This window comes from Salvelinus sp. IW2-2015, linkage group LG8 (genome assembly GCF_002910315.2).
Source record: "Salvelinus sp. IW2-2015 linkage group LG8, ASM291031v2, whole genome shotgun sequence".
Taxonomy (NCBI): domain Eukaryota; kingdom Metazoa; phylum Chordata; class Actinopteri; order Salmoniformes; family Salmonidae; genus Salvelinus; species Salvelinus sp. IW2-2015.
The window spans coordinates 24,907,561-24,933,055 of NC_036848.1; the positions used below are offsets into that span (position 1 = coordinate 24,907,561).

The 25,495-nt window shown below is 41.6% G+C and overlaps 1 protein-coding gene across 1 annotated transcript in view; it reads right to left on the reverse strand.

Annotated features, from left to right (window-relative positions):
* LOC111967632 (protein diaphanous homolog 2-like) overlaps positions 1–25,495 on the reverse strand; it is a 622,518-nt gene that overhangs the window by 168,502 nt on the left and 428,521 nt on the right. The window contains 1 exon segment of the mRNA XM_023992819.2: positions 2,549–2,673. Within this exon segment, the coding sequence (XP_023848587.2) occupies positions 2,549–2,673 (125 nt within the window).

The following is a 25,495-nucleotide window of genomic DNA, read 5'->3' on the forward strand; positions in this document are numbered from 1 at the left end:
CAAACATGTGGCTAGGAATTTCAAACTGTCAGTTTCACACACCCTACAATGTGATACATGGATTATGGGTTATTAAGCCAAAGTCAAAATAAAATATAGCATATCAAATCTGGGAAAATCAAGCATTGTCTTTCCATCTCTTTTATCTCACACAATATGGTTTCTTCCCTCTTTTACCTAGGTGCACCAACTGTAGATCTGATATCTTAGCAACTTCTTTTTTCCTTTTTTTTTTACACACACAATGTTCTGCATGTGAAAACCTTTCACAACACTATTGTGTATGTTTCACTTCAATGTTCAAGGAGAAAAGAAAGAAGAGAGTAGGGATGATTCAAACCGAAACCGATTTTCATCCTTTTTGACAGTTCAACATCATGAATTGCAAAGGAAAAACTGAAGGGGCGTGAAACATTCAACACACCTGGAGAAGTGTGTTCGGGTCCTACAAGTACAAAGAAATGCACCTCTGATCACATATCTATTATTTAGAAACCTTGCGAATTACCCTTGATGCCTAATCCATGTTGAACTGATTGTGAGTTTAGTTGCGGGATGAGCAATGATATTTGACTAGCAGATTAACTTTATCACTTCACTACCCGAAAAAAAAGGTCACATGCAGGTCAAACTCTAGAGGGTGAAAGAGAGAGTGTTTGCTAACGGGGAGAGACAGAGAGCCGAAGGAGGACTGATACACATTGATATCGTCTCCTCCTTGGCATCTGAGTCACCTCGACTCCCAACATCGATTGTGGGTGACACAACGGATAAAGCAAAAAACTCCTTCTCTTCTCTCTCTCTCTCTCTCTCCTCCTTCTCTCTCTCTCTCTCTCTCCTCTCTCTCCTCTCTCCTCTCTCTCTCTCTCTTCTCTCTCTCTCTCTCTACTCGTCTCTCTTCTCTCCTCGCTCTCACTCTCTCTCTCTCTCTCTCACTCTGCTCCTCTCTCTGCTCTCTCTCCTTCTCTCGCTCCTCTCTCTCTCTCTCTCTCTCTCCTCTCGTCTCTCTCTCTTCTCTCTCTCTCTCTCTCTCTCTCTGCTCTCTCTCTCTCTCTCTTCTCTCTCTCTCTCCTCTTCTCCTCTCTGTCTCTCCTCTCTCTTCTCTTCTCTCTCTCCCTCTCTCTTCTCGTGCTCTCTCTCGTGGCTCTCTCTCTCTCTCTCCTCTCTCTCTCTCTCTCTCTCTCTCTCTCTCTTCTCTCTCTCTCTCTCTCTCTCTCTCTCTCTCTCTTCTCTCTCTCTCTCTCTCTCTCTCTCTCTCCTCTCTCTCTCTCTCTTCTCTCTCTCTCTCTCTCTCTCTCTCTCCTCTCTCTCTCTCTCCTCTCTCTCTCTCTCTCTCTCTCTCTCTCTCTCTCTCTCTCTCTCTCTCTCTCTCTCTCTCTCTCTCTCTCTCTCTCTCTCTCTCTCTCTCTCTCTCTCTCTCTTCTCTCTTGCCACGATCCAGACAGTGAGGTGAGCGCACTGCTGCAGTATATCTGCAGTTCTCCATTTCATCTCACTCATGCTCACATTCTACAAGAAGCCCCGGAATCGATACTGACATCAGGGGCCTTGAGCTGCCTTTCCTGCCTGTTTGGTTCAGAGCTGCAAGGGAGCCTCTGTTTTTTAATTACACCAAATTTCTTTTGACTGGGAGCAGATTGCTAATGCATGAGTTGGCTATTACTTTTATGCCAGCCAAAGTGCAAMGCAAGCTTGAATAAATCTCCACTTTGACTACACTAAGAAAGAACTCAAATTAAGGTTAAACACCATCTTAAGTGTGAGCATTGAACATATGGAATGCCTCCTGAATTGATGAATTACCCTTGAATTGATGATTCTTGCGCTCCCTTAATAAATGTGGTAACTCACATCGAGAGACAGAGGATACAGGAATTACGGCTGTTTTATTGCAGATATCGATAGGAGGTATCATAGCCCCAATGAGACCCTATATTGTGTGTATAAGTGCCATATATCTAGACAAACCTATTCTGCCCAGGCGCCTTCCTCCTTAAAATGGACACTGAGAAGTGCTCAGGCATCACTAATTTGATTTGAGAGCCGGACCGCTTGAGGTTAAGTGAAAGCACTCTGTTATCGAAAATAGAGAAGGGCCATGAGAGGTGATAGCCCACAGAAGGTCTGTGTGGAGAGGGCTGTGGCCGGTCGGGAGATGAAATCAGGAGGTGGCAATAAGTCAGCGTGGGGGAACGATCCCCCATTAGAGTCCCGGAGGGTAGGCAGTGGTGGAGTGGTGGAAAAAATAGCTCCAGGCCTGAACTCTCTCTGGGGAGTGTTGGGGAGAGGAGGAGGAGGAGATCTGATAAACATCTCACTAGTGGCAAGGCAGCCATATCCATTCCTTTAAGCCCCTGGGTACCACTAGTCACACGTACGGCCCTTAACTACTCTTTCCTGCCAGGGAGAACACAAGCACAGCACAGTCTCTCTGGTGGCCAATCCACAGGCACCCAATGGCCAAACCATGTCTAGCACGGTTTTCTACTTCAGCAACAGTTGCAGATAAGACAAGTGGAGGAATCAATGAAACACATGAAAAGGATATGGACAATTTTTCCACAAACTTATCTTTTTTGTCGTCTGTCTTGGGGAAATTCTCGATGTCGTTTTCGAGCCTCTGGATGTGTCGCTCCATGGWGCTCAGACTGCTTTTCAGGATCTCGGCAGAAACTGGAGAAAGATGGAGAAAAGACATATATCATTAATATACTGTAATATATAACTTCAATACATTGCAGATTAACTGAATATCTACACATATGAATATGTCTTTGACGTAGTTTGTTCCAATCAGCGTTGTTTGCTGAGGTTAGGCTGAGTTGGTTCACTCCAGAATCTGTCTCAGCACAACATTCTGTGTGGCCTGAAAAGCGATTGTGCGTGCGTCAGTGTGTGCCTGGTAGAGTGGCTCGAGCTCATTAATCAGTCTGTAATCACTGTTTACAGAGTTCCTGTGGACTGCTCACTCTCACTATTCAGATCAACCCTTTCAAGTGAGGGCTTCAAAGCCTTGTGCATGTCTTAGGGGATCAGACAGGACAGGAGAGTAGTTACTGGTGCCATGTATAGGCTTTAGTGTTATTAATTAGGCATGCAGATTTCAGTCAATTTTGCTCCCGACTAACCGACCCTCATTAACCGGTCAAGAAACGGTTAGATTTTTTTCAAACAGTAACATGACATGACCAACAGAAAATAGTATGCAAGCATTCAAGGAACGGACATTTTTCGTTAAGAGCTTAATGGAAACATGCAACAATAGCAAGCCTATCGTCTTAAAGTAAGAAGGTTATAGACTCTTATTGAACATGCAACTCCTGTAATGAAGCAGCTAATAAGACATACTTTTCAAACATTTGCCAAAATGGAATTCGTGGGGAAAAAAACTGTTCTAAACAGTGTGAGTGGTTCCATATATGACAGAGATGAAACTTGGATGGAAATCTAATAACAACAACTAGGATGGGTTGCTGATATGAATAGGATTGTGCCTTTGGCTTCTGGACAACGAMAGAAAGTTAATATGAAAATCAATAGAACAGGAGCAAAAAAGCTGGTTAATAATGGCTTGAGGAAGTCTTTATAAAACAACTGTGGCTGACAGCGCCAGGCTATCAATTACGAGTTGAGATCGAGAAATAAAAATAGTAGCTTGTTTTAATCGTGGCCATCAAAATAGTTTTTAGCATGCATTTGCTTTTAGAATTGTTATTTGTTGCGCAACGACTGGGTTTACAAAAGCACATGTTTCACTCTAGTAACAGCTTTTTAAAGAACCTGCTCTCGCGCTGTCTGACAGGAAATAGGCTATCCCACTCCTCAAACTGGGCTCTGTATGCCAATTTAATTACACACAATTATGGAAATTAACCTACAGACTGATAAGCATGACCGGTCAAATGTATTTTCGCTGGCTAACCGATTAACATCCCTATTATTAATACACAGACACTTCCGACTATGACTACACGGTGTGTGAACTGGTCACAGGCAAATATATGGGTCAATGTTGTTTTGCCTGGTTCTGCGTCACAGAGTGGACACCAACGGGTTACAGTGCAAAGGTTTACAGACTTTTTAATAGACATATTTTTGACTTTTACTTGTCTTTATCAAGAGTCCTCCACTAGACTGAACATATTAATTAAATAATAGTGACAGATAGTTAAACAATAAGACTTCTATGGAGTTACAATGGATTGGGCTGTGGGCTGTGGCTGTGGTAAGCCTCAGCGTGCAAATGGGAAATAAGATCAAAGTCTAGGATGTTAAAAGTGTCCTCCTTAATAAAAGTGCTACCATCTTGACTAGTTCAAAGCCATCCCATGCTATTTAGATAAACCTTCACGTGGAAATGTCAAATCAAGCCTCAGTGTTTAACTGAACTTGCCTATCTTTACTCAAATATTCAATAATAAAAACCTGCTTCAAAGCATGTCTCCACAATGTACCTGTCTTGCAATGTCCGCGCACCACACGTGGTATTCAATTGCTTTTTGAGCCTACCATGTCTAGCCTATATGATGCCCTTGTATCTTGTGAAATAAAAATCCCGTCTCTCATTGCATCTTCTACATGTATTGCAGCGAGTCATACATGATGGGATGGCAGGCAAGCAACATGTCAGGACTCACCACGCGCCCTTTATGTTTCCCAACCCATCCAATGAGCTGTGCGGAAGCTATTAAGAAAGGGGTATTCTCATTGACACCAGGGAAGCCCATTATTTCTTTACAGCCATTATACAGCTCCCACCTGGTTATATTTGTGTTTTCTAACAATCCCACTGCCCAGTGAGTGCGGGGACGAAGCACTTACAGTACACAGAGGCATACACAGTTACACCGGGGCCACAAATCAATCTAGTGACGGTAGCAACGATGCAGAGGATGAGGTCATTAGTTGGATGCTTGGAGGGATCTGGTGACTGGGGATAAAGTGTCCCCCCACCATTCAAGGCCCACAAAGCCGAGGGTTATGTCTTGCTCCTGGGGACACTAGGGGATGGGGGGGGGGGTGGCATGCCCGCAGTCAACACAGCACCACAGCCCCACTCCAGCACTGATAGGGCCTTAGAGAGCAACCAAACTGTTGTTAGTGTGATCTGAGCCAGCACTGATAGCAGGGGGAAATGAAGAGCTAGAGAGGTGGGCACACAGACAGGCAGATATGGATAGATTAGATACACACAGATGCATCATACCTGGGAACCGTTCATCATTTGCTAACGGAACTCAGGTAAACTCAGAGGGGTCTGTGTCTGAATGACAGCAGTACGGGCTTGGCTAATAACAGAGTTGAGGTAGCTGATCTTTACTGGCTTCAGTAGCCATCACACTGAGACACAGGGGGTTAGCTAACTGAGATTCTCCAGAAGACTCATTTACAGCACTATGATGAAGCCTAACTGTAAAATGTCAACAAACTGGAGAGAGCATACCCTGCAAACAATAATGAGTCGTTAAGACACCCCTGGGACTTGACAAAAATGTTTGCCTAAAGTCATCCGGACGTTGTGTCATGGTCCCCTGGACATTTTGTCAAGTTCCTGGTTGGTCCTGGGGATGTCCCTAAGGACATTTTTTTAGGATGTTGTCTCTCATTGTCCCCTGGAGGTTTTGTCAAGTTCCCGGTTTGTCCTGAGGACGACAACTGATGGTCGCAAAGAAATGTCCCCCCACAAATGATTTGTATATTTTACCCAGGGTACGCACACCTCAGTTTCATTACACATCATCCTTTTTTAATGTTGCCAAGGCCATCAAGGCCATAAATGGTGAACCACTGATCCAGTCATAACTCTTTGTTTTTTGGAAAAGCTAGGGACAACCAGACACATAAACAATGCTTTTAACATACACGATTACATTGTGTATGTTTACTCATACAATWATTATTATTATGTCCTCCCCTGGGATTTGAACTCACAACCTCTTGGTTCACGGCATTCTGATCTTATTGCTACGCCACCATCTCTGTGTCAATGACTAATTTCACTTGTAGGCCTATTCCTACACTTTGCACAAAGAAAATCTCACCTCTGTTAAAAATACACTGAAGAAAAACAAATATATGTATCATAGTGATTCAGGGGTCACATTAAACAGAATAATATGCCCCACCAACATTAAACAACTATACTGAAAACCCAAATCAAATTTCTGAAATAAGTTAAATGAAATAAATGAGAAAATAGTCTGATTAACTGATGACTAAAATAGCAGTGCAGATGGCATTCTATTGCTAAGTGCAGAGATGTGTCATAGATAATGAATATGTAGACAGCCTATAGGGAGGAGGTCAGAGACTTGTCGGTGTGGTGCCAGGACAACAACCTCTCCCTCAATGTGAGCAAGATAAAGGAGCTAATCATGGACTATAGGAAAAGGAAGACCGAACAGGCATTAACATCGACAGGGCTGAAGTGTAGTGGGCCAATAGTTTTAAGTTCCTTGGTGTCCACCAACGAAGTGACACGGTCCAAACACACCAAGACACTTGTGAAGAGGGCACGGCAACACCTTTCCCCCCTCAGGATACTGAAAAGATTTGGCATGGGTCCCCAGATCCTCATAAAGTTCTACAGATGCACCATCGAGAGCATCCAGACTGGTTGAATCACCACCTGGTTTGGAAACTGCTTGGCATCTGACCGTAAGGCGCTACAGAGGGTAGTGTGTATGGCCCAGTACATCACCGGGCCAAGCTTCCTGCCATCCAGGACCTCTATACCAGGCTGTGTCAGAGGAAGGCCCAAAAAATGGTCAAAGACTCCAGTCACCCAGGTCATAGACTGTTCTCTCTGCTACCGCGAGCGCCAAGAGCGCCAAGTCTAGGACCAAAAGGCTCCTTAACAGCTTCTACCCCCAAGCCATAAGACTGCTGAACAATTAATCAAATGGACACCCAGACTATTTTTACACTGCTGCTACTCACTGTTTATTATCTATGCATAGTCACTTTACAAATTAACTCGACCAACCTGTACCCCCACACAGAGAATCATTCGGGACTTCTCCTTAGATGGGGGGCTGGTTTTGTGGCTGTTGGGCTTCATGAGGCAATATACGGATATACGCAATATCAACACCTGCCCTCCAAGCAAATCAGAAACCAGTACTCAACAATGCCATGGTATAAAGTAATGTATTGTGTCTTAACAAGCCAATCAATAGTCTACTAAAACCAACATGTATAATTCAGCACATTAAAATGATGCATTGGAAGCCTATGATTTAACATTTTGGATGAGAGTTAGGGAATGGGCCAAGAAAGTAACATTTTCTAATTAAGCAGTGTTAATGAGTGTTTTCAGGGTACACTTTATCACAGCTTCAGAAGCAAAATCAGATTGCTTGTCGCTATGCAAAGTGCAATATAAACAACAAAGGCCTCCAAAAAAATATGGAAATTTCTCTTTTGAAGTCACTTTAAAAGGAAGGGCCCGTTATGGGTCAGTTCGTGCTTTTTAGAAAATAAATCTACATACGTCTACCATTCCTCTCTGTTTAATATAAGGCGCTGCAGGAAGCATGTTCAGCACGAAGTAGGGATCCTTTTGGGATATCATTAGTAAAATTACCACCAAAATAATACTGTTTTCAGGGACAACTTTCAACAAAACCACTGGTATCTACAAAAACACAAGCACTATGCCTATGTACACTTCTTCACATAGAAAGGATTTCTGGCTGGTGAATTATCCTAATGACTGCTGTCAGCGAGACCTGCTAGTGTCTTTTATAAAACGTGCATTGAATATATCCGTCTCTGTGTTTCTAAGCTGGATGAGCGCACAATTTGTTTCCAGGTAACCTCTTACACATGCAAAACCATGTAAATTATTATTTCAATAATCTACACTTTAGTCTGCAACCATGCTACAGTCATTGCTGTCAAGCTATTTCTGGGTGTAAGAAATGTTTTTGTACATGCTTAATGTGAAAAGAGCGAGAGAGAGAGATTTCTTATGCATATCTGTGTATGTTTTGGCTTTTGTGTGTGTGTGTGTGTGTGTGTGTGAGAGAGTGAGAGTGAGAGTGAGTGAGAGTGAGAGTGAGAGTGAGAGTGAGAGTGAGAGTGAGAGTGAGAGTGAGAGAGAGAGAGAGAGAGAGAGAGAACAATAAATTACAACCGAGAGAGAGGAAGCCCCTTTCTGTACTGACAGAGTTACACAATAAGACAAACTCCTCCGTGGTAAACACCTTTCAGATTTACAGCATCGTTACCGTGGTATTGCCCTATGCTATCGGCCCTCTGAGGACTAGTCACTTCCATATGGGAAGGACAGACAACTTCATTACGCTCTGTCCTACTTAATACAATAATAAACTGCTGTGGGAAAAAAAACTGCTCGTCACAGAAACGACACAATGTGCAACACAAAATACCAAATCATCTGTTCTAATGTGAAGATGTCAACATTATATTTAGTCATTTGTTAAAAGAGACCATTTTCAGTTGGGATTTATGGAGAAAGGACACCGATATTTCACCCTCTGCTCTTGCGCTGCGTCAAAGGTTACAAAGAAAATTGTGATTTATTACGCCGACGCGGCATAAAGGATCAAGTTTTGAATAATCTCTACACTTGTGCCAACAAAGGTAACATAAAACCAAATGAGGTCATGCACAAATTAATTCCACTTAACACAAAAGTACAGTATGTGTGTGGGATTGTGTATGGTTTTGATTTGAGTTTGTGTGTGTGTGTGTGTGTGTGTGTGTGTGTGTGTGTGTGTGTGTGTGTGTGTGTGTGTGTGTGTGTGTGTGTGTGTGTGTGTGTGTGTGTTTGATTGTTTGACAAATTAGGATTCAGATTTATGGTTCTAACATTCGCACGTCTAAACCGCATTCATTTCAGATGACATAATTAAGATGTGTTTTTTATGATTCAGAGCCACAGCTATCCACTTGACAAATTAAGACTTACACCGTGGTGAGAGAGGAGCAAAAAATATTAACCGACATTACAAGGCGCACCCACTGCCATTAGTAAAGGTTCATTAGCTCGCCCATAGAACGAAGTTCACTATATTCTTCCCCTGATAAATGAAGGCGGTTTGGGGTGTGAGAGGGAGAGTGTGGGGCCACAGCAGCAGTATCAGCCCTTCAATCAGATGTAAAATGAGTTTCAAGCTCCAGAGACCCTAAAAGTGAAGACCTTTCAGCGTGCCATACAATTCACCCTGGTCCCAGCTTATTAACTCGACACTTCAAAATSTTAATGATTCCAATTCACCTCCCCCTGCATGTAGAAATATGAAGTGGAAATAGAGAACAACCTTGAAACGACCCCTTTTCAACACATGACCAAAACAGACACATGACCAAAACAGTTCATTCAACAATTGTGAGTCTTCTTCATATTATGCTGAAATTGACTACTGATCAGTGAGTTTACGAGAAGAAGAAACCCAATGAACTGTTATGCTGTAAAACAGTTGGTGAGATCATTATTTTAAGGCATTGCCATTTTGTTATTGTGCTCCCATTTTGTACCCGTGCTCATCGCTCACACAACCGCCTTGACTGACATGGTACCTATTTGCAGTTACACAGAAAACGTGCTTTGAGTTTCACATTTACCTGGTGGMAACCTGAAAGTGAATATGAAATGAAGTGGGAACGACGCAGACAAGAGACGCAGCAGTATACTGTTGTTTGAGTGAGAGACAAAAGGATCAACACGACTCAGCGTGTTCCCCCTTTCAGCGGGAATCAAAGTGGTTCCAGTTGCAGGAGTGAACGTGATACTGTTGCGGTGACCGAGCAGTCAAATTGTTCCTTGTGATTACCCGAGGTTCTTGTGACGTTGACAGGGGAAGAGGATAAAAGGGGATAGGGAAGAAGAAGGGGATATTTAAGTCGGCACTGAGCGATGAACAAATGAGGCAATTTTACATGTACAGTAAAAACAGAGGCTTAGGAAAGTTCGGAGCGTGTTATTAACTCTGGCCGATATACTTTTGTTTTGAGTGATCGACTCGCAATTCAATGAGCTTTATATGGGATGACTTTCAATGGTGCTCCTCAAGGAGAGAGTTCCTAAGTTCATCAATGTACAGAGAGATGATGAATTCTTTCCCGATTATACTCAGTTATAAATAAGTCAATAAATCGGCTATTGCATACAACTGTGGAAATTGTGTTATCAACTGAGTACCAGAAAACAAACAGAAAGTAGTTTGCACACAATTCAATTAATTTCACTTGTGGGGATGATGTGTAAATCCATACTGTACACAGCCGCGCAGAATTACAATTCCCCATCAATGGTGTGGAACGGGATGGAAATGAAGGAAATAAATCCTTTTTACTTTCACTCCACTTACTTACTTTAATTTGTATTTTCTCTCAAATCCCCCACTTAACAAMGTGTTCTCATAATTCAGTATTTATTTATCGATTTTAATGAAGAAAATATTTTGTGTGCAACACAACCATAATATGCTGCCGAAATGAACCGCGGGTAAGGGTAAGCCATTGAAATTTGTTAAATCCTCACTGATGGAATGAAAACATACTCCAATCATTTAAGGTAGGCTAGAAAACAGTCTTGGTCATTGTAATCAGACAAAGAATACTTGGATTAACATCTGAAATATTAATGAGTCTGCACTTAGTCTGAAGCGGTTTATTTTAGAATATTACAAAGACATCCATTGCAACTCCCACCTTACAMAGTGCATTGACTATATCCTTACTCCTTATCTAAGATGACTCATTGAGAGAACAAATATGGTGCCTTCAGAAAGTATTCACACACCTTTCTTTTTTCCACATTTTCTTGTGTTACAGCGTGCATTTCAAATGGATTCGGGTGAGATTTTGTTTCACTGGCCTACACATAATAACCCATAACGTCAAAGTACAATTATGTTTTTAGACATTTTTGCAAATCAATTAAAAAAGTAAAAGCGGAAATGTCTTAAGTCAATAAGTATTCAACCTCTTTGTTATGGCAAGCCTAAATAAGTTCAGGAGTAAAAACAAGTCATATAATAAGTTGCATGGACTCACTCTGTGAGTGATAATAGTGTTTAGCATGATTTTTTAATCTCTGTATCCCACACATACAAGTCTATGTAAGGTCCCTCAGTTGCACAGTAAACTTCAAACACAGGCTAAACTACAAAGACCGGGGAGGTTTTCCAATGCCTCGCAAAGGGCGGCACCTTTTGGTAGATGGGGAAGAAATGTAAAAAGCACGGTGCATGGTGAAGTTATTAATTAGTTATTAATTACACTTTGAATGGTGCATCAATACACCCAGTCACTACAAAGATACAGGCGTCCTTCCTAACTCAGTTGCCAGAGAGGAAGTAAACCGCTCAGGGATTCAACATGAGGCCAATGGTGACTTTAAAACAGTTAAAGAGTTTAATGGCTGTGATAGGACAAAACTGAGGCTGGATCAACAGCATTGTAGTTACTTCACAATACTAACCTAAATGATAGAGTGAATAGAAGGAAGCCTGTAAAGAACAAAACATACTCCAAAACATGCATCCTGTTTGCAATAAGGCACTCAAAGTAAAACATGTGGCAAAGAAATGACCTTCATTTTTTGGGGGCAAATCCAACACAACACATCACTAAGTACCATTCTTCATATTTTCAAGCACAGTGATGGCTGCATCATGTTATGGGTATGCTTGTCATCGGCAAGAACTAGGGAGTTTTTTAGGATAAAAATAAACGGAATAGAGCTAAGCACAGGCAAGACACTGGGAGACAAATTCAGCAGACCAATAAGCTAAAACACAAGGTCAAATATACACTGGAGTTGATTAACAAGACAACATTGAATGTTACTAAGTGGCCTAGTTACAGTTTTGACTTAAATCGGCTTGAACATCTATGGCAAGACTTGTAAATGGCTGGCTAGCAATGATCAACAACTAACTTGACAGAGCTTGAAGAATATATATTTGTTGTGTGCAAATATCATACAATTCAGGTGTGCAAAGCTCTTAGAGACTTACCCAGAAAAACTCACAGCTGTAATTGCTGCCAAAGGTGATTCTAACGTATTGATTCAACAGTGTGAAACCATGTTTTCACATTGTCATTATGGTCTATTGTGTGTAGATTGGTGATCATTTTGTATGTATTTAATCCATTTTGAATTTAAGCTTTAACACAACAAAATGTGGAATAAGTCAAGGGGTATGACTCATTTCTGAAGTCACTGTAGACCCATAGTACAAGTATAGCAGGGGAACCAACTATAATGAAAGACTCGTGCCTCACATCCCTGAGATGAGCATCGTTTAAGTTAATTCACCAAAATCTGAGCCCAATTATTACTGTCCTTACAACATCTACTGTAGCCTTGCTAGTCTTTCTACAAACGAATGACCTACAAGCCCAGACAGCAACAGTATCAAGCCCATGATTTGGTCACTTTCAGCCAACTTCCTCCCTGTATTTGAACCTCTTTCTCTCACTGACAGAAAGCCATTACGTATGCGAGGCTTTGTTATAGAGGTGCTGCTGAGCTTGGAATAAAAGCACTGTTCCTTTCGTTGGCCTCCCTCGGCATCCAGTGAACACCGTCGCATGGTTGATAACACCACTCACATTGTGAGCTACTCCTTGGTACAATGCCACTTCTCTTTTTTAAGGCTCTAGAAGAGCCTAGAAAAGCAGACAAATAATATTATACATGATATTTAGGAGGTAGGAGAAGATAACAACTCCTTCGAAAAAAGTATGTAGCTGCTAGTATAGTTGATTACAGGTGCCAGAAAAAAGCACAGGAGCCCAGAAAACCCAGAAATCGACAACACAGTACCTTCAGAAAGTATGAATACCTGACTTAATCCATATCTTGTCGTGTTTCAGCCTGAATTCAAAATTGATTCAATATTTTTTTCACCCATCTACACACAATACCCCATAACGACAAAGTGAAAACATGTTTTTGTACATTTTTGATAATTTATTGAAAATGAAACAGAAATATCTAATTTACATTAAGTATTCACACCCCTGAGTCAATACACGTTAGAATCACCTTTGGCAGCGATTAAAAGCTGTGAGTCTTTCTGGTTAAGTCTCTAAGAGGTTTGCACACTTGGATATTACAATATTTAAAAAGTATTCCTTTTAAAATTATTCAACCTCAAGTTGGTTGTTGAGCATTGCTAGATAGCTATTTTCAAGTCTTGCCACATTTTTAAGCCAATTTAATTCAAAACTGTAACTAGGCCACTCAGGAACATTCAATGTCATCTTGTAAGCTTCCTTCTTTTTACTTAAGTTAGTATTGTGAAGTAACTACAATGTTGTTGATCCATCCTCAGTTTTCTCCTATCACAGCCATTMAACTCTGTAACTGTTTTAAAGTCACCATTGGCCTCATGGTGAAATCCCTGAGCGGTGTCATTCCTCTGCGGCAACTGAGTTAGGGAGGACACCTGTATCTTTGTAATGACTGGGTCTATTGATGCACCCTCTAAAGTGTAATTATTAGCTTCACCATGCTCAGAGGGTTGCTTGCTATTTTTCAATTTTACCCGCCTACCAATAGGTGCCCTTCTTTGCGAGGCATTGAAAATCCTCCCTGTTCTTTGTGGTTGAATCTGTGTTTGAAAATCACTGCTCGACTGAGGGACCTTACAGATAATTGTATGTGTGGGGTACAGAGATGAGGTAGTCATTCAATAATGTTAAACACTATTATTGCACACAGAGTGAGTCCATACAATTTAAGACATTTCAGCTTTTCATTTTTTATACATTTGTACAAATGTCTAAAAACATAATTCCACTTTGACATCATGGGCTATTGTGTGTATGCTAGTCACACAAAATCTCAATGTAATACATGTTAAATTCAGGCTGTAACACAATAAAATGTGGGAAAAGTCAAGGGGTGTGAATACTTTCTGAAGGCACTGCATCTGAGGATAAATAACTTCTCGTTTGGAAGGAGAGTCATGCCTCTGAAATGTTATTGCTTTTGGCAGCCATCAGAGCTGCAGCCAGTGCCAGATCTCAAGAGGAATCACAAATGGAGTCAATTACAATATATTTTGATGCATGGGAAAGTTGTCCCGGGGTGACGACAATTGGGAAGTTGTGTGGAAATCAGTCGGCGAGAGATGCAGAGGCGCTATGTACATAAGCTGTATGGATCTCTGCCCTCTGGAACAAGGAATAAACAAATATATTTAAAAAAAACTCCTAAGCCACACAAAATGAATGACTTCCCTTCCGGGCGATAAATGTGCCAATCTACAAACAGAGTCGCTCTTCAAGGAGTAGCCCAAAGCAGATGGTCACTTCACTTTGTGGAGAAGTTTTTAATTTGATACATCATTGGAAGGCCTCAAAATCGGTCTCTCGATTAGGTACAATTAGGTTCTGGGGATAATGAAGACAGCAGGAAAGCGACGTGAAAAGACGTGTCTTTACAAAGAAGCACAACATGGACGTGCTTGGATAGGCGGGATGCTGACCATAGCCTGAGGTGGCTACTGTGTATGTGTGTCTGTGTGTGTGTACAGGTGGTGGGTGGGCCATTGGAACGAGTGAGGCCTACCACCGAAACAGATGGCTAAGCCGTGGGATATTTACAGGTTAACACACACCTTTTGTCCTTGGCATAGAATCTCTTCCACTGCCCTAGGGCAAGGGGTTTAGTGTCCAAGTGTCTCCACCAACACCTAACATTCCAGATCACTAAAAAACATCCCTCCCCCTTTCTGAAAACTGTACTTTGGTTCAATGCACTAAATTATCAATAATCCCCTGCACTGACCATTCAGTGCCCATACAGTATGTTTCCCTATCCGCCATTTGCCAGTATTCAATCATTGTGCTCTGTCATTTATCATAGCATATAATGAGAATAAAAGACTCCGTTATTCAGTCATTTAATATTTTATTTCTGCTCATTATTAGTTCAATAAAAAAAAATCTCAAACAAAACCATGATAGTCTATGTGAGACACATTGGTGACACCTTTCCCAAGAGCGGAGCAGACGAGAGTAAACACAGGCAGCTCAAGGGGCGAGCTGAGATGGAGGGGCAGGCGGAGGCAGCCTGGAGAGGTTGACTCATGTCTTCACACTCATTCACCATTGCCGTTTCACCTCACACCTCCATGGAACAGACACACTTCACTGATGGCCTGACATTTCCGGAGTGAGGAGACACCCGGCGAAAAGTTAGTTGAACGCTTCACTCTATTTGGGTAGGAAGTCAACAGACAGGAAGCGCACAGGCAAATTGAAATGATAATCGGAGAGTGAAGCGACAGACGAGAGAGAAGATATGTTTGACTGTCATTGCAAAAGTACAGACACATTTGTGTTTTGTACTCTAAGGCATCTTTCACCTTTTGGTGACTCTGGGTGTGACTGTATCCCCCTGCAAACAATGAATTATATTTCTTTGCAGATAAATCAACTTTCCGCAGTCTCAGTTGAAACCGGGTGRCGGTTATCACTCAACAATACTCCAAGGTCAGGTGGCTAGTCAGTGAGAAAGGAGTCTCATTTAAATTACCCTCTATATCGCTCTTTCTCACTCACTCACTTTCTCTCATTCTCTCTCACTCCTTTGCTCAATCTATCTCTCCCCTCCTACTATTTTCCTCTCTCCGTCCCTGTCTCTCTCATTTATTGGCATTCACTCACTGTCCCCATTCGTAGCTCAACAGCTCCCTCTGTGAGAGAAAGACAACTGCAGGAGTCAGGAACTCTCCTTATATGGGCATGTTTACACAAAACCTTCCAAAGTGAATTGACTAACCTTTTACACTGAGACAGTGGAGTTTGACTAGTCTCCGAGAAGTTCTAAAAGACAGTTAACGTAAAACTCCTCATGTCGAAAGTAGAATAATGGCCAATCTAATTTGAGTCAACAGATACTGCACATTTGAGGTTCAATGTGTTACCTTTTTCCAATTTCTTTGGGAGCATTGCAGGGGAAGCTGAGTAATTGTTGCAAGCRAAACTAATGCTTAACAAACAGCAAAGCTACATTTGATTAGAATATAATGAAAATATAATATAATTAAACAAATCATCTAAGACAGCAACATGTGACACAAACTGTGAACATAAGGACATATCTTGTTTTTGTCTTCTATTCAAGTTCTGGTGTGCCATCTTCTTCCGGATGCCTGGTTTCTCATCCATGGTCAGGAAGTTTGTTTAATCGAATATAGAGGATATGTTATTCCTTCGTAAAGTGTACGTGTCTCTCCATTATCTTAGGCTACACTCTCTCTACTTTTGCATATGTGGGACAAAATAAACTCACTTCACCTAAGGAGAATACATTATCATTGTGGAACAGATTTTCAAAAGCAGCATAAATTAATTAGAGTCTGCAAATGTGTTTGCTAGTGCGAGAGAGTCTGACAAGACTGAGAAGKTATGCCATGACTCAACAATAGAGAATACTTCTTCTAATTACTGTAGCTGGTCAAGAGATGAGGGGAGACCTCGCCATCTATAGTTCATACAGATGACTCTAATACATTGGGGCGTCAGTGAAGCCCTGCTGACTAGTGTCACAGTCCGTGCTCTGTCCGCATAAAACACTCCGCATAGATCATCAATGAGCCTTCGTAATGAAGACTTTAGTTTATGGAAGATTGGCCTTTTAATGCAAGCGGTCACACCACTTTTGTTTCTTGGCTGTGCGCTTGGGCCAAACCCAGAGTCTGATGTTAGGAAGAGCTTTGGAGCTTTGTCATTGTTGCAATGAGTCCAAATGATTCCATTGGTCAGAAAACACACACCGTCTCAATGCTCTTCTTTTAATGTCTGGTGGTCTTACTTCTTTAGTTCTGGTGGGTGTTGCTCACCCAGTGTGTGTTATATGACTGTAGTGCAACATCTTATCAAAGTGCTTCTTCATTATTTGGAATCGCTGGACACAGAATAACAAGTAGCACCCCGGAAGGCAGAAACGTAATAAGAATTACCAACAGGATTTTCCCCTGCAGGTATTGTAAATGCTAAATAAGAAATCAGCCAAACAGATATACACTAAATTGCGGAGCGCCACAGAATAGATGACGAGCTCCCTCCACTGTATTAAAAATCATTATAATTCCAGCCTCATCCATCCGTCCATTAATCTACAGTGCCGGCCCATGAGCAACCTAGCTGGCCCCATGGAGCCCAGAGATGAGGAATCGCAACATTCCTCCACTTTTGTGTGCTTGATTTCCCCATCCATTCCTTGTACTGTAATCCAGTAGCATTTTGAAAATGTTGCTAAGTGAACCCGGGTTCAATCTCGTGCGATTACCGCAGCCACTTGTCCCTGATTAATGGCAGCTTGGAGATGAAAATGATGTATTCATTGGAGACACTGACGGCAGCCGTCTGTCATTAATAGCTGTTAATACAAGGCAAGCGACGGGTGAGGGAGTCTGTCATTAAGCTGGGTTGTGGCCCAATCTCTGTAGCAAAGCTTTAGAGTATCTCCCAGTGCAGGTTGACAAGGTAGAATGGATGGTGAACAAAGGCGGCGAGGCCGGAATGGGAATGTAGTGTAATTGAAGGCACTTGGGGAGCTTCAAGAACAGGAGTTGTGGAGTTCGGTGCTGGGGCTCCTGTGGGGATCGACGGCGGGCCCAGAGAGGGAAAAAGAAAAATGAGGACCACAGACATCTGCCAGGCGCTCCCTGCCTGGTAACCGCCACAGGAGTCTCCTTTATGCCGTGGTGAATGCAGATAATTATCTACATAAAGCTGCTTTACAGATTCAAAGCCCACCTACCACCACCTCTCCCTACAAACACTTACTGTTACTCAATAACCAAAATGGAATCACTCATCTTCTTAGCATCTTCACTCAAAAGATGGGAGTCATTTGAAATAAACACCAAATGAAAATTCAAGGAATCGATTCAGGTGTAAAAGAATGGAGGCATAGAGGTGGAGAGATTGATAGTGAAGGAGATGTCTAATGGTGAGACGGGGCCGAAYGAAGAAACAAGAGTGGTGTGTTTCTAATTAGTGGCGCTGTGTGCAACATGTTCCTAACTAATTGAGTTCAGCGGCTCAGCGTAGGGGCCTCGTTTTAGAATAGAAGCACAATAACCTGCTGATTTAATCTGTGGACAACATAGTGTTATTACGGATCCTCAACAGGCTAATGTTCAGCTGAAGGAAATTTAACAACAATTAATGAACAATGAGCTCACAAATGGGTTTCGTTTTGCAGCCTTACACAGTGTAAAATACATGGGTCGTGTTCATTAGGGAGCACAGACAAAAGTGTTTAAAAAAGTTTTGCAACTGAAATTCCTTTCCTATTGGACAAGTCCAGCAATTCCCTACCTGTTTCAGTCTGTTTTCTTCAGTTTGGTGGCTAATGAACACAGCCCTGTTGGATCAATTCCCCTCATTGTCAGGTATTTGTGTTTAAATCTGCACCGAGGGTGGAAACAGTATCAGAATGTACACTCTACTGGCGCCAACTCCAAAGTCTATTAAAACTGATTGTTCTCAGGGGCGCATGACCTTCTGCTTGTATTGGTGCCGAGGCCCCGGTGGGATACCCCATGTCCCCGATATCTGGCTAATAAACTCCATCTGAAGTGATTTATATCCCCTTACGGGATAAAAAAGGTCAGATCAATTCTCACACCCACCACCTTTGTCTTAATTTAAACCGCCTGCCGTCGAGAGACGTCATAAAACATAACAACGCTGCCCGGGAAAGCGCATGTCGAAAGAAGTGTGCATTCACAATGTGTTTGAGGCGGGGATGCGCTYGGTATTGATTGCATTGAATTTCCTTTTTACTATTACATCCAGAGGAGACACAGGGAGAAGACTCAGGCATTACATTGCAKAAAGCTATAAACCTGGCCTCCTATCCACCTCAGGCAATCCTTAAACTCATCAACACTTTAATGAGACTTCTGGAGCTGGGAGATGAATAAATGGCCAGATTTTCTCTTTCCTTTTTTTCTTTCCCCCCTTCTCTCTCTTCTTTCTCTCATACAGAATGGGGGGAAGACAGTGTGAGGAGGAACATGCATGGCCCTCTGATCTATAAGGCATGTCCGAGAAACAGAGGGACATTAATGAGTGTGAAGAATGTTTTAATAAAAAAGTTTTAAAAAAGGGTTTTACTGGTATTGGATTCATCTGCTTCAATCTTTACTAAACCTAAAACACAATCCATGTAACTAGCTCGTCAATTCAGCAGTCAAATAAAAGTGATAATTGAAAATAACATGATAAATGCCTTTATCATGAGCATTGATATTACGGGGAAGATCAATGTTGGGTCTATGCTTCTTTAGTGGTGCAGCGAGCCATGTGGCTCTCCCTCAAGACACTTCTCTTCAATACCCCAACACATACTCTTAGAAGGCATTGTACCCACTCATGCTTCAGCCAAATGGAAATGTCAAGCATCCATTAGTACGTTGTAGAGAGGCCTGACTCATGTCATCCAAACCCTGTCGAAACCCATCGCCCTCAAAGATGAAAGAAAGACATCACAACAATGATTTCAGAAATGATTATTTTTGGGCTAATCAATTTTGATACTACTTAAAACCCTGGCATGACGTGCACACCAACATTTGAACACATACCTGGTCCTGTGTGGCTCAGTTGATAAGAGCATGATGTTTGCAGGGTCTGTATTTTGGGTTTGATTCCTGCTGGGGCCACCCATACAAAAAATGTAAGGATACACTACTGTATGTCACTTTGGATGAAAGGGTTCATGATCTTTGCTCCATCTACTATTACAGTTTTGGTTCTCTCACACTTCAAATTACTCTGATTATGACTACCTCCCCTTGCACTCCTTTGGCTATTCTGCAAAAGGACAAGCACATTGCTGTCTTCTCTTCCGGGGAGGGCTTGCATGTGTTTGATTATGCATATCTCCTGTATGTACTGTTAAATATCACATTCATCAAAGATATTATGTCCCAGGATTCCAAAGGGAAAACAAAGCTAGACAGCAAATCCTATAGTGACAGATAAAATGAAAAAATATATTGATCTGAGTGTCCTGACATTTAGAGTGTCCTGACACAACCCCTCCACAGACAGTTGTTTTTTTTATCAGTGGTTGATGAGGTGCTCTTTCGTATATGCTGTGTTGTACGGCATGCGTGAATCTGCTATCAGACTATTTGTCTCGCTGGTTAAAAGCAAACTACAATATTTCCAAATGCATTGTCAATGACTGGCCCAAATATTAGCCACATATACTGTACTTCAGTGAGCCTACTGCAGAGAAAATACTGAATAGGAAAGATCTACAATGCATTTCATATGAGAAAGAAATATGCCACAGGAAAAACAAAAATGTGTCTTATTCTGTATAACAAGTTCAGATCAATATCAAAGGCAGTATCTTATCGTTCATGTTTTGTTATTATACATATTCCTGCCACAACATTCAATGTGTGATATGCTCAACACAATACCACAGGCTATTGTGAAATAGACACACATTACTTATTAAAAATTCATGACAGGCACACAAAAAACTCCACAAGTTCACAACACATTTCATTTGCATTATACAATTGTCTTTCTTTATAATGCATTTGTGTACATTACACAAATTCCAATTTGCTGTGGATAACGTCAGATAGCCGAGCTAACGTTAGCAACCTATCTAGCCTAAGGGTTAGGGGTTAAGGGCTAGGTTTAGGTGTTAGGGGTTATGGTTAGGTGACATACTATTAGCTAAAGAGTTAAGGTTAGGGTTATGAGTTAGGTTAAAGGATTAAGGTTAGGGTTAGGGGAAGGGTTAGCTTACATGCTAAGTAGTTGCAAAGTACAGTTGAAGTCGGAAGTTTACATACAATTAGCCAAATACATTTAAACTCAGTAGTTCACAATTCCTGACATTTAATCCAAGTAAAAATTCCCTGTCTGAGGTCAGTTAGGATCACCAATTTATTTTAAGAATGTGAAATGTCAGAATAATAGTAGAGATAATGATTTCTTTTAGCTTTTATTTCTTTCATCACATTCCCAGTGGGTCAGAAGTTTACATACATTCAATTAGTATTTTGCAGCAACGCCCTTTAAATTGTTTAACGTTTCAGGTAGCCTTCCACAAGCTTCCCACAATAAGTTGGGTGAATAATGGCCCATTCCTCCTGACAGAGCTGTGTAATTGAGTCAGGTTTGTAGGCCTCCTTGCTCGAACACACTTTTTCAATTCTGCCCACACATTTTCTATAGGATTGAGGTCAGGGCTTTGTGATGGCTTTGTGATGTCCTTAAGCCATTTTGCCACAACTTTGAAAGTATGCTTGAGGTCATTGTCCATTTGGAAGACCCATTTGCGACCAAGCCCCCCTCCCCCCTTTTCCTCCAAACATAACGATAGTCATTATGGCCAAACAGTTCTATTTTTGTTTCATCAGACCAGGGGACATTTCTCCAAAAAGTATGATCTTTGTCCCCATGTGCAGTTGCAAACCGTAGTCTGGCTTTTTTTATGGTGGTTTTGGAGCAGTGGTTTCTTCCTTGATGAGCGGCCTTTCAGGTTATGTTGATATAGGACTCGTTTTACTGTGGATATAAATACTTTTGTACCTGTTTCCTCCAGCATCTTCACAAGGTCCTTTGCTGTTGTTCTGGGATGGATTTGCACTTTTCTCACCAAAGTACGTTCATCTCTAGGAGACATAACGCGTCTCGTTCCTCAGCGGTATGACGGCTGCGTGGTGCCATGGTGTTTATTATTGCGTACTATTGTTTGTACAAATGAACGTGGTACCTTCAGGCATTTGGAAATTGCTCCCAAGGATGAACCAGACTTGTGGAGGTCTACAATTTTTGGCTGATTTCTTTTGATTTTCCCATGATTTCAAGCAATGAGGCACTGAGTTTGAAGGTAGGCCTTGAAATACATTCACAGGTACACCTCCAATTGACTCAAATTATGTCAATTAGCCTATCAGAAGCTTCTAAAGCCATGACATAATTTTCGGGAATTTTCCAAGCTGTTTAAAGGCACAATCAACTTAGTGTATGTAAACTTCTGACCCACTGACATTGTGATACAGTGAATTATAAGTGAAATAATCTGTCTGTAAACAATTGTTGTAAAAGTTACTTGTGTCATGCACAAAGTAGATGTCCTAACCGACTTGCCAACACTATAGTTTGTTAACAAGAATTGGTTGAAAAACAAGTTTTAATGACTCCAACCTAAGTGTACGTAAACTTCTGACTTCAACTGTAGTTAAACATAGTAATTACTTGCAAAGTTGCTAATTAGCTAAAATGCTAAAGTTGTCCACGATGAGATTCAAACACGCAACCTTTGTGTAGCTATGCTTCGCATCATACACCGACCCATCCTCCCCGACCGACCTCCCTCCTATCATTTCTCTCTTCAGTAACATACTGTCTTTATCTGTGATTGAAATGCACTGTATACAAACGTGTTTACTGCGCAGAGAAACGTGAGAGAGAAACGTCTTAAACACTCTGCACTCCTTCAAAGTTTGAGTACAACGTTCTACAATAGGTAGATATGAAGAGTTGAGGCCTGTGGGGGATCAGATAACTCACTTCCTGCTGTGAACAGACAAAAGGGCTCATTATGGCTAATAGAAACACACAATAAAAAGATTACACCACATATGAACCATACGTTGATACACATATTTAGGGCAGAGGAGAGTCGCACGACAGTGKGATAATGTTTTATTTTTTTAATCGCAGGGCCCCCGGGCAGCTTCAGTGTCTGCTCGCATTTCATTACCTTTTACTTGAGGAGATTTGTAGCTCCGAGCAAACTAGCCCCATTGTAATAACCAACAGCCAAGGGCCTCTCAGGCATTAGGCTGCTCTCCCTCTGCTCGCCCTGAACGTTATGTTATGTGAGCAAGAACAGAGACATACTGAATAAGCTGGCATGTTTCAAGAGGCAAACCTTGAGGGGTTGAATGAAGTGCCATTCATTCCGAAAACAATCGGGACAATTAGCTAGCAAGAAGACTCAATCAAAAATGTACATGATTTAAAATTAATTAATTGTGTTGAAATATCTAACTGGCTTGCACATGCCAAACTAAATGAGGAGGCCGGAAACACCAGAGACATGTGGCTCTCGAACGGCCCATGAGTTTAAAGGCAGGGGGAAAAAAAGAAAATTGAGATAAGGCTTCATGGGGAGAGGGAGCTGGTGGGGGTGTGTTGAGGCGTAATAATGGTTGCCTGAGCCGTAATCCCCTCTGTTTGCGATTTTATTGGCAGTCCCTCTGAAGAATGGTGGCTCCCTATTATGACTTAACACGTCAAAATGGCAGYGTGGCTCACGCCGAAAAGGCCACCTGAAGATAAACACAGCAAATGCAGCGAGTGGCTCTGTCTGCTGGGAGCTGGTATACCCCAGACTAACATAGGTTAAATTTGGCCGGCAACAATATATTCTGTACCTCCCTGTACCTCGGGCAGATATCAAAACAGAGCTTTCAGTCAGGAGTTGGGAGCAGCTGGCTATGCCTACTCACCACGGGCAAGAGAGAGGAGAGGGAGAGAGGGCCTTTTCCCCAGATGATCTTATAGTGGCTGATCATGAAGATGTTCATTTCTCTCCACTTTTAAAGCATTACTGCATTTAAGTGTGAAAGCTTGAAAACTATATCTTATGATCTTATGTGATCATCCCTGCTGCTTTTAGAAATGTTTTCCACTCTATGGCTTATGACTTATCAATAGGACACAATCAATAAAAGGAACAGCTTATTGTATTTACATTAGGAAATCAGAAACATTTTTGGACCGTCTCGGGCAGTATCATTATACAGGAAAAACCGCCAGATCTGGCAGCGGGTAATATGGACTATCCCTTTCATGACTATTTTAATACCCCTTTCCCAATTATGCAATTCTTTTTGCAATATCAAATTCATTATTTATCGCACCACGCTCCCGTAGACCCTGCCCTCTTCCCTCTGATCAGCATGCAGTCAACCTGGCTTCCTTGTCCCAATTCTGGTTGGCAATTTTACATGCAAATATGCTGCGGTTGATTTGAATAATATTTGAATATGGATCACACAGCGCAACTTCGTATCACAGGACCAAACAGGGGGTGAAAAATGGAAATCGTCAACATGTAAGAAAAAGGTCAAACTCGAACCCTATAATAATTATTTTGAAAACACAACTGCTGGAAGTGAAATGTAATTTAAATGCCTAAAGAACAACATTTGCATAAATGAGGATGAATTACATTAGGAAATAAAACAAACAGACATTCATGGCACTGTGAAGAGGGGAGTATCACGCTAAGGTGGTTTTGGCAGTGTTTCCCAAGTCCGGTCCTCGAGTACTCCCCACAGTACATCTTTTTTTTGGGGGGTACTCGAGGACCGGAGTTGCGATATACTGTTCTATGGGATGACATATTCTGGTGAAACAGTCACAGCAAAGTACTTTAACTTGAACAGTGATTCAACTTCATTGTTTCACATAAATTCTAGCACCAAACTGTTGCATTCTATTACCCTACTATTATGAGAAAAAAAAGAGGAAGCTGCTGTTTTCTGTATAGGATATACCGTAACTATCATGCCATTGGGCTTGGGCCCTCTTGTTTTTCCACACAGCTTTGGCTGCTCTGATAACCAACAGTCCAATGATGTGACAGAGAATGCAGAAATATTATCAGGTGACATAAATTTAAAAAAAACATGGATAAAGTGGATTCATGATGACACACCAAGAGAACATTAGCATAGGCTTAAGTTGTAATTGTAAGTGTGCAGGCAGTCCTAGTGAAAGCAATCAGCCCTGTTTTCTAGTTATAGAGAGGGCTGTGATCACCCATGTTCTGGCCACATCAGTGATCCGCTAGGGAGAATACATCTGTGGAAGTGGAATCTTTACCGGTAGGTGTGCATTCATGGATGCCAAGGGAAGCCATGCTTCCCCTCAAAAATTGACCGATATATTTTTTATTTTTTTTGCTTTCGTCTCTCTGTATCATAATGCTCCTTCAATTCTCAAGAGGCTGAATGTATCTCACAGGAGAAAGCATCCAAGTGAGCGAAATAGCGCGCCTCTGTCGCTCTACGTGTAGGCCATCTATCGAATGCTGTCTAGTCCAAGCGAGCATTTGGCCTCCTTCACAATTTTTTTCTTTTTTTAAATGTGCCAATCAGCGTTGAGCTAAACTGAGCTCAACTGTGAATGGTCCTGGCCCACACCAAAGGGAAGCCAGCTTGGATTTTGGCATCACTCCTATCAAATCGCATTGAGAGCATACGTCATTGACAGAAACAACTTGAATTGTTTGCATCTTGTTGTGTTATTGTTCTCCGGTGGATAGCTAGCTAAAATTGGCCCTTTCCTAAATTAGCCATGGATGGACAACCTAGGACAACAAAAAATAATAGCGTGTACTGTATGACAGAGTGATAGACAGTTTCGTCAACATGAAAGATAGGAGGATTGCATTGGCGTTTGGCGAGTCAACATGTTTTTCTACTTGCACTAAAGCGCACACATA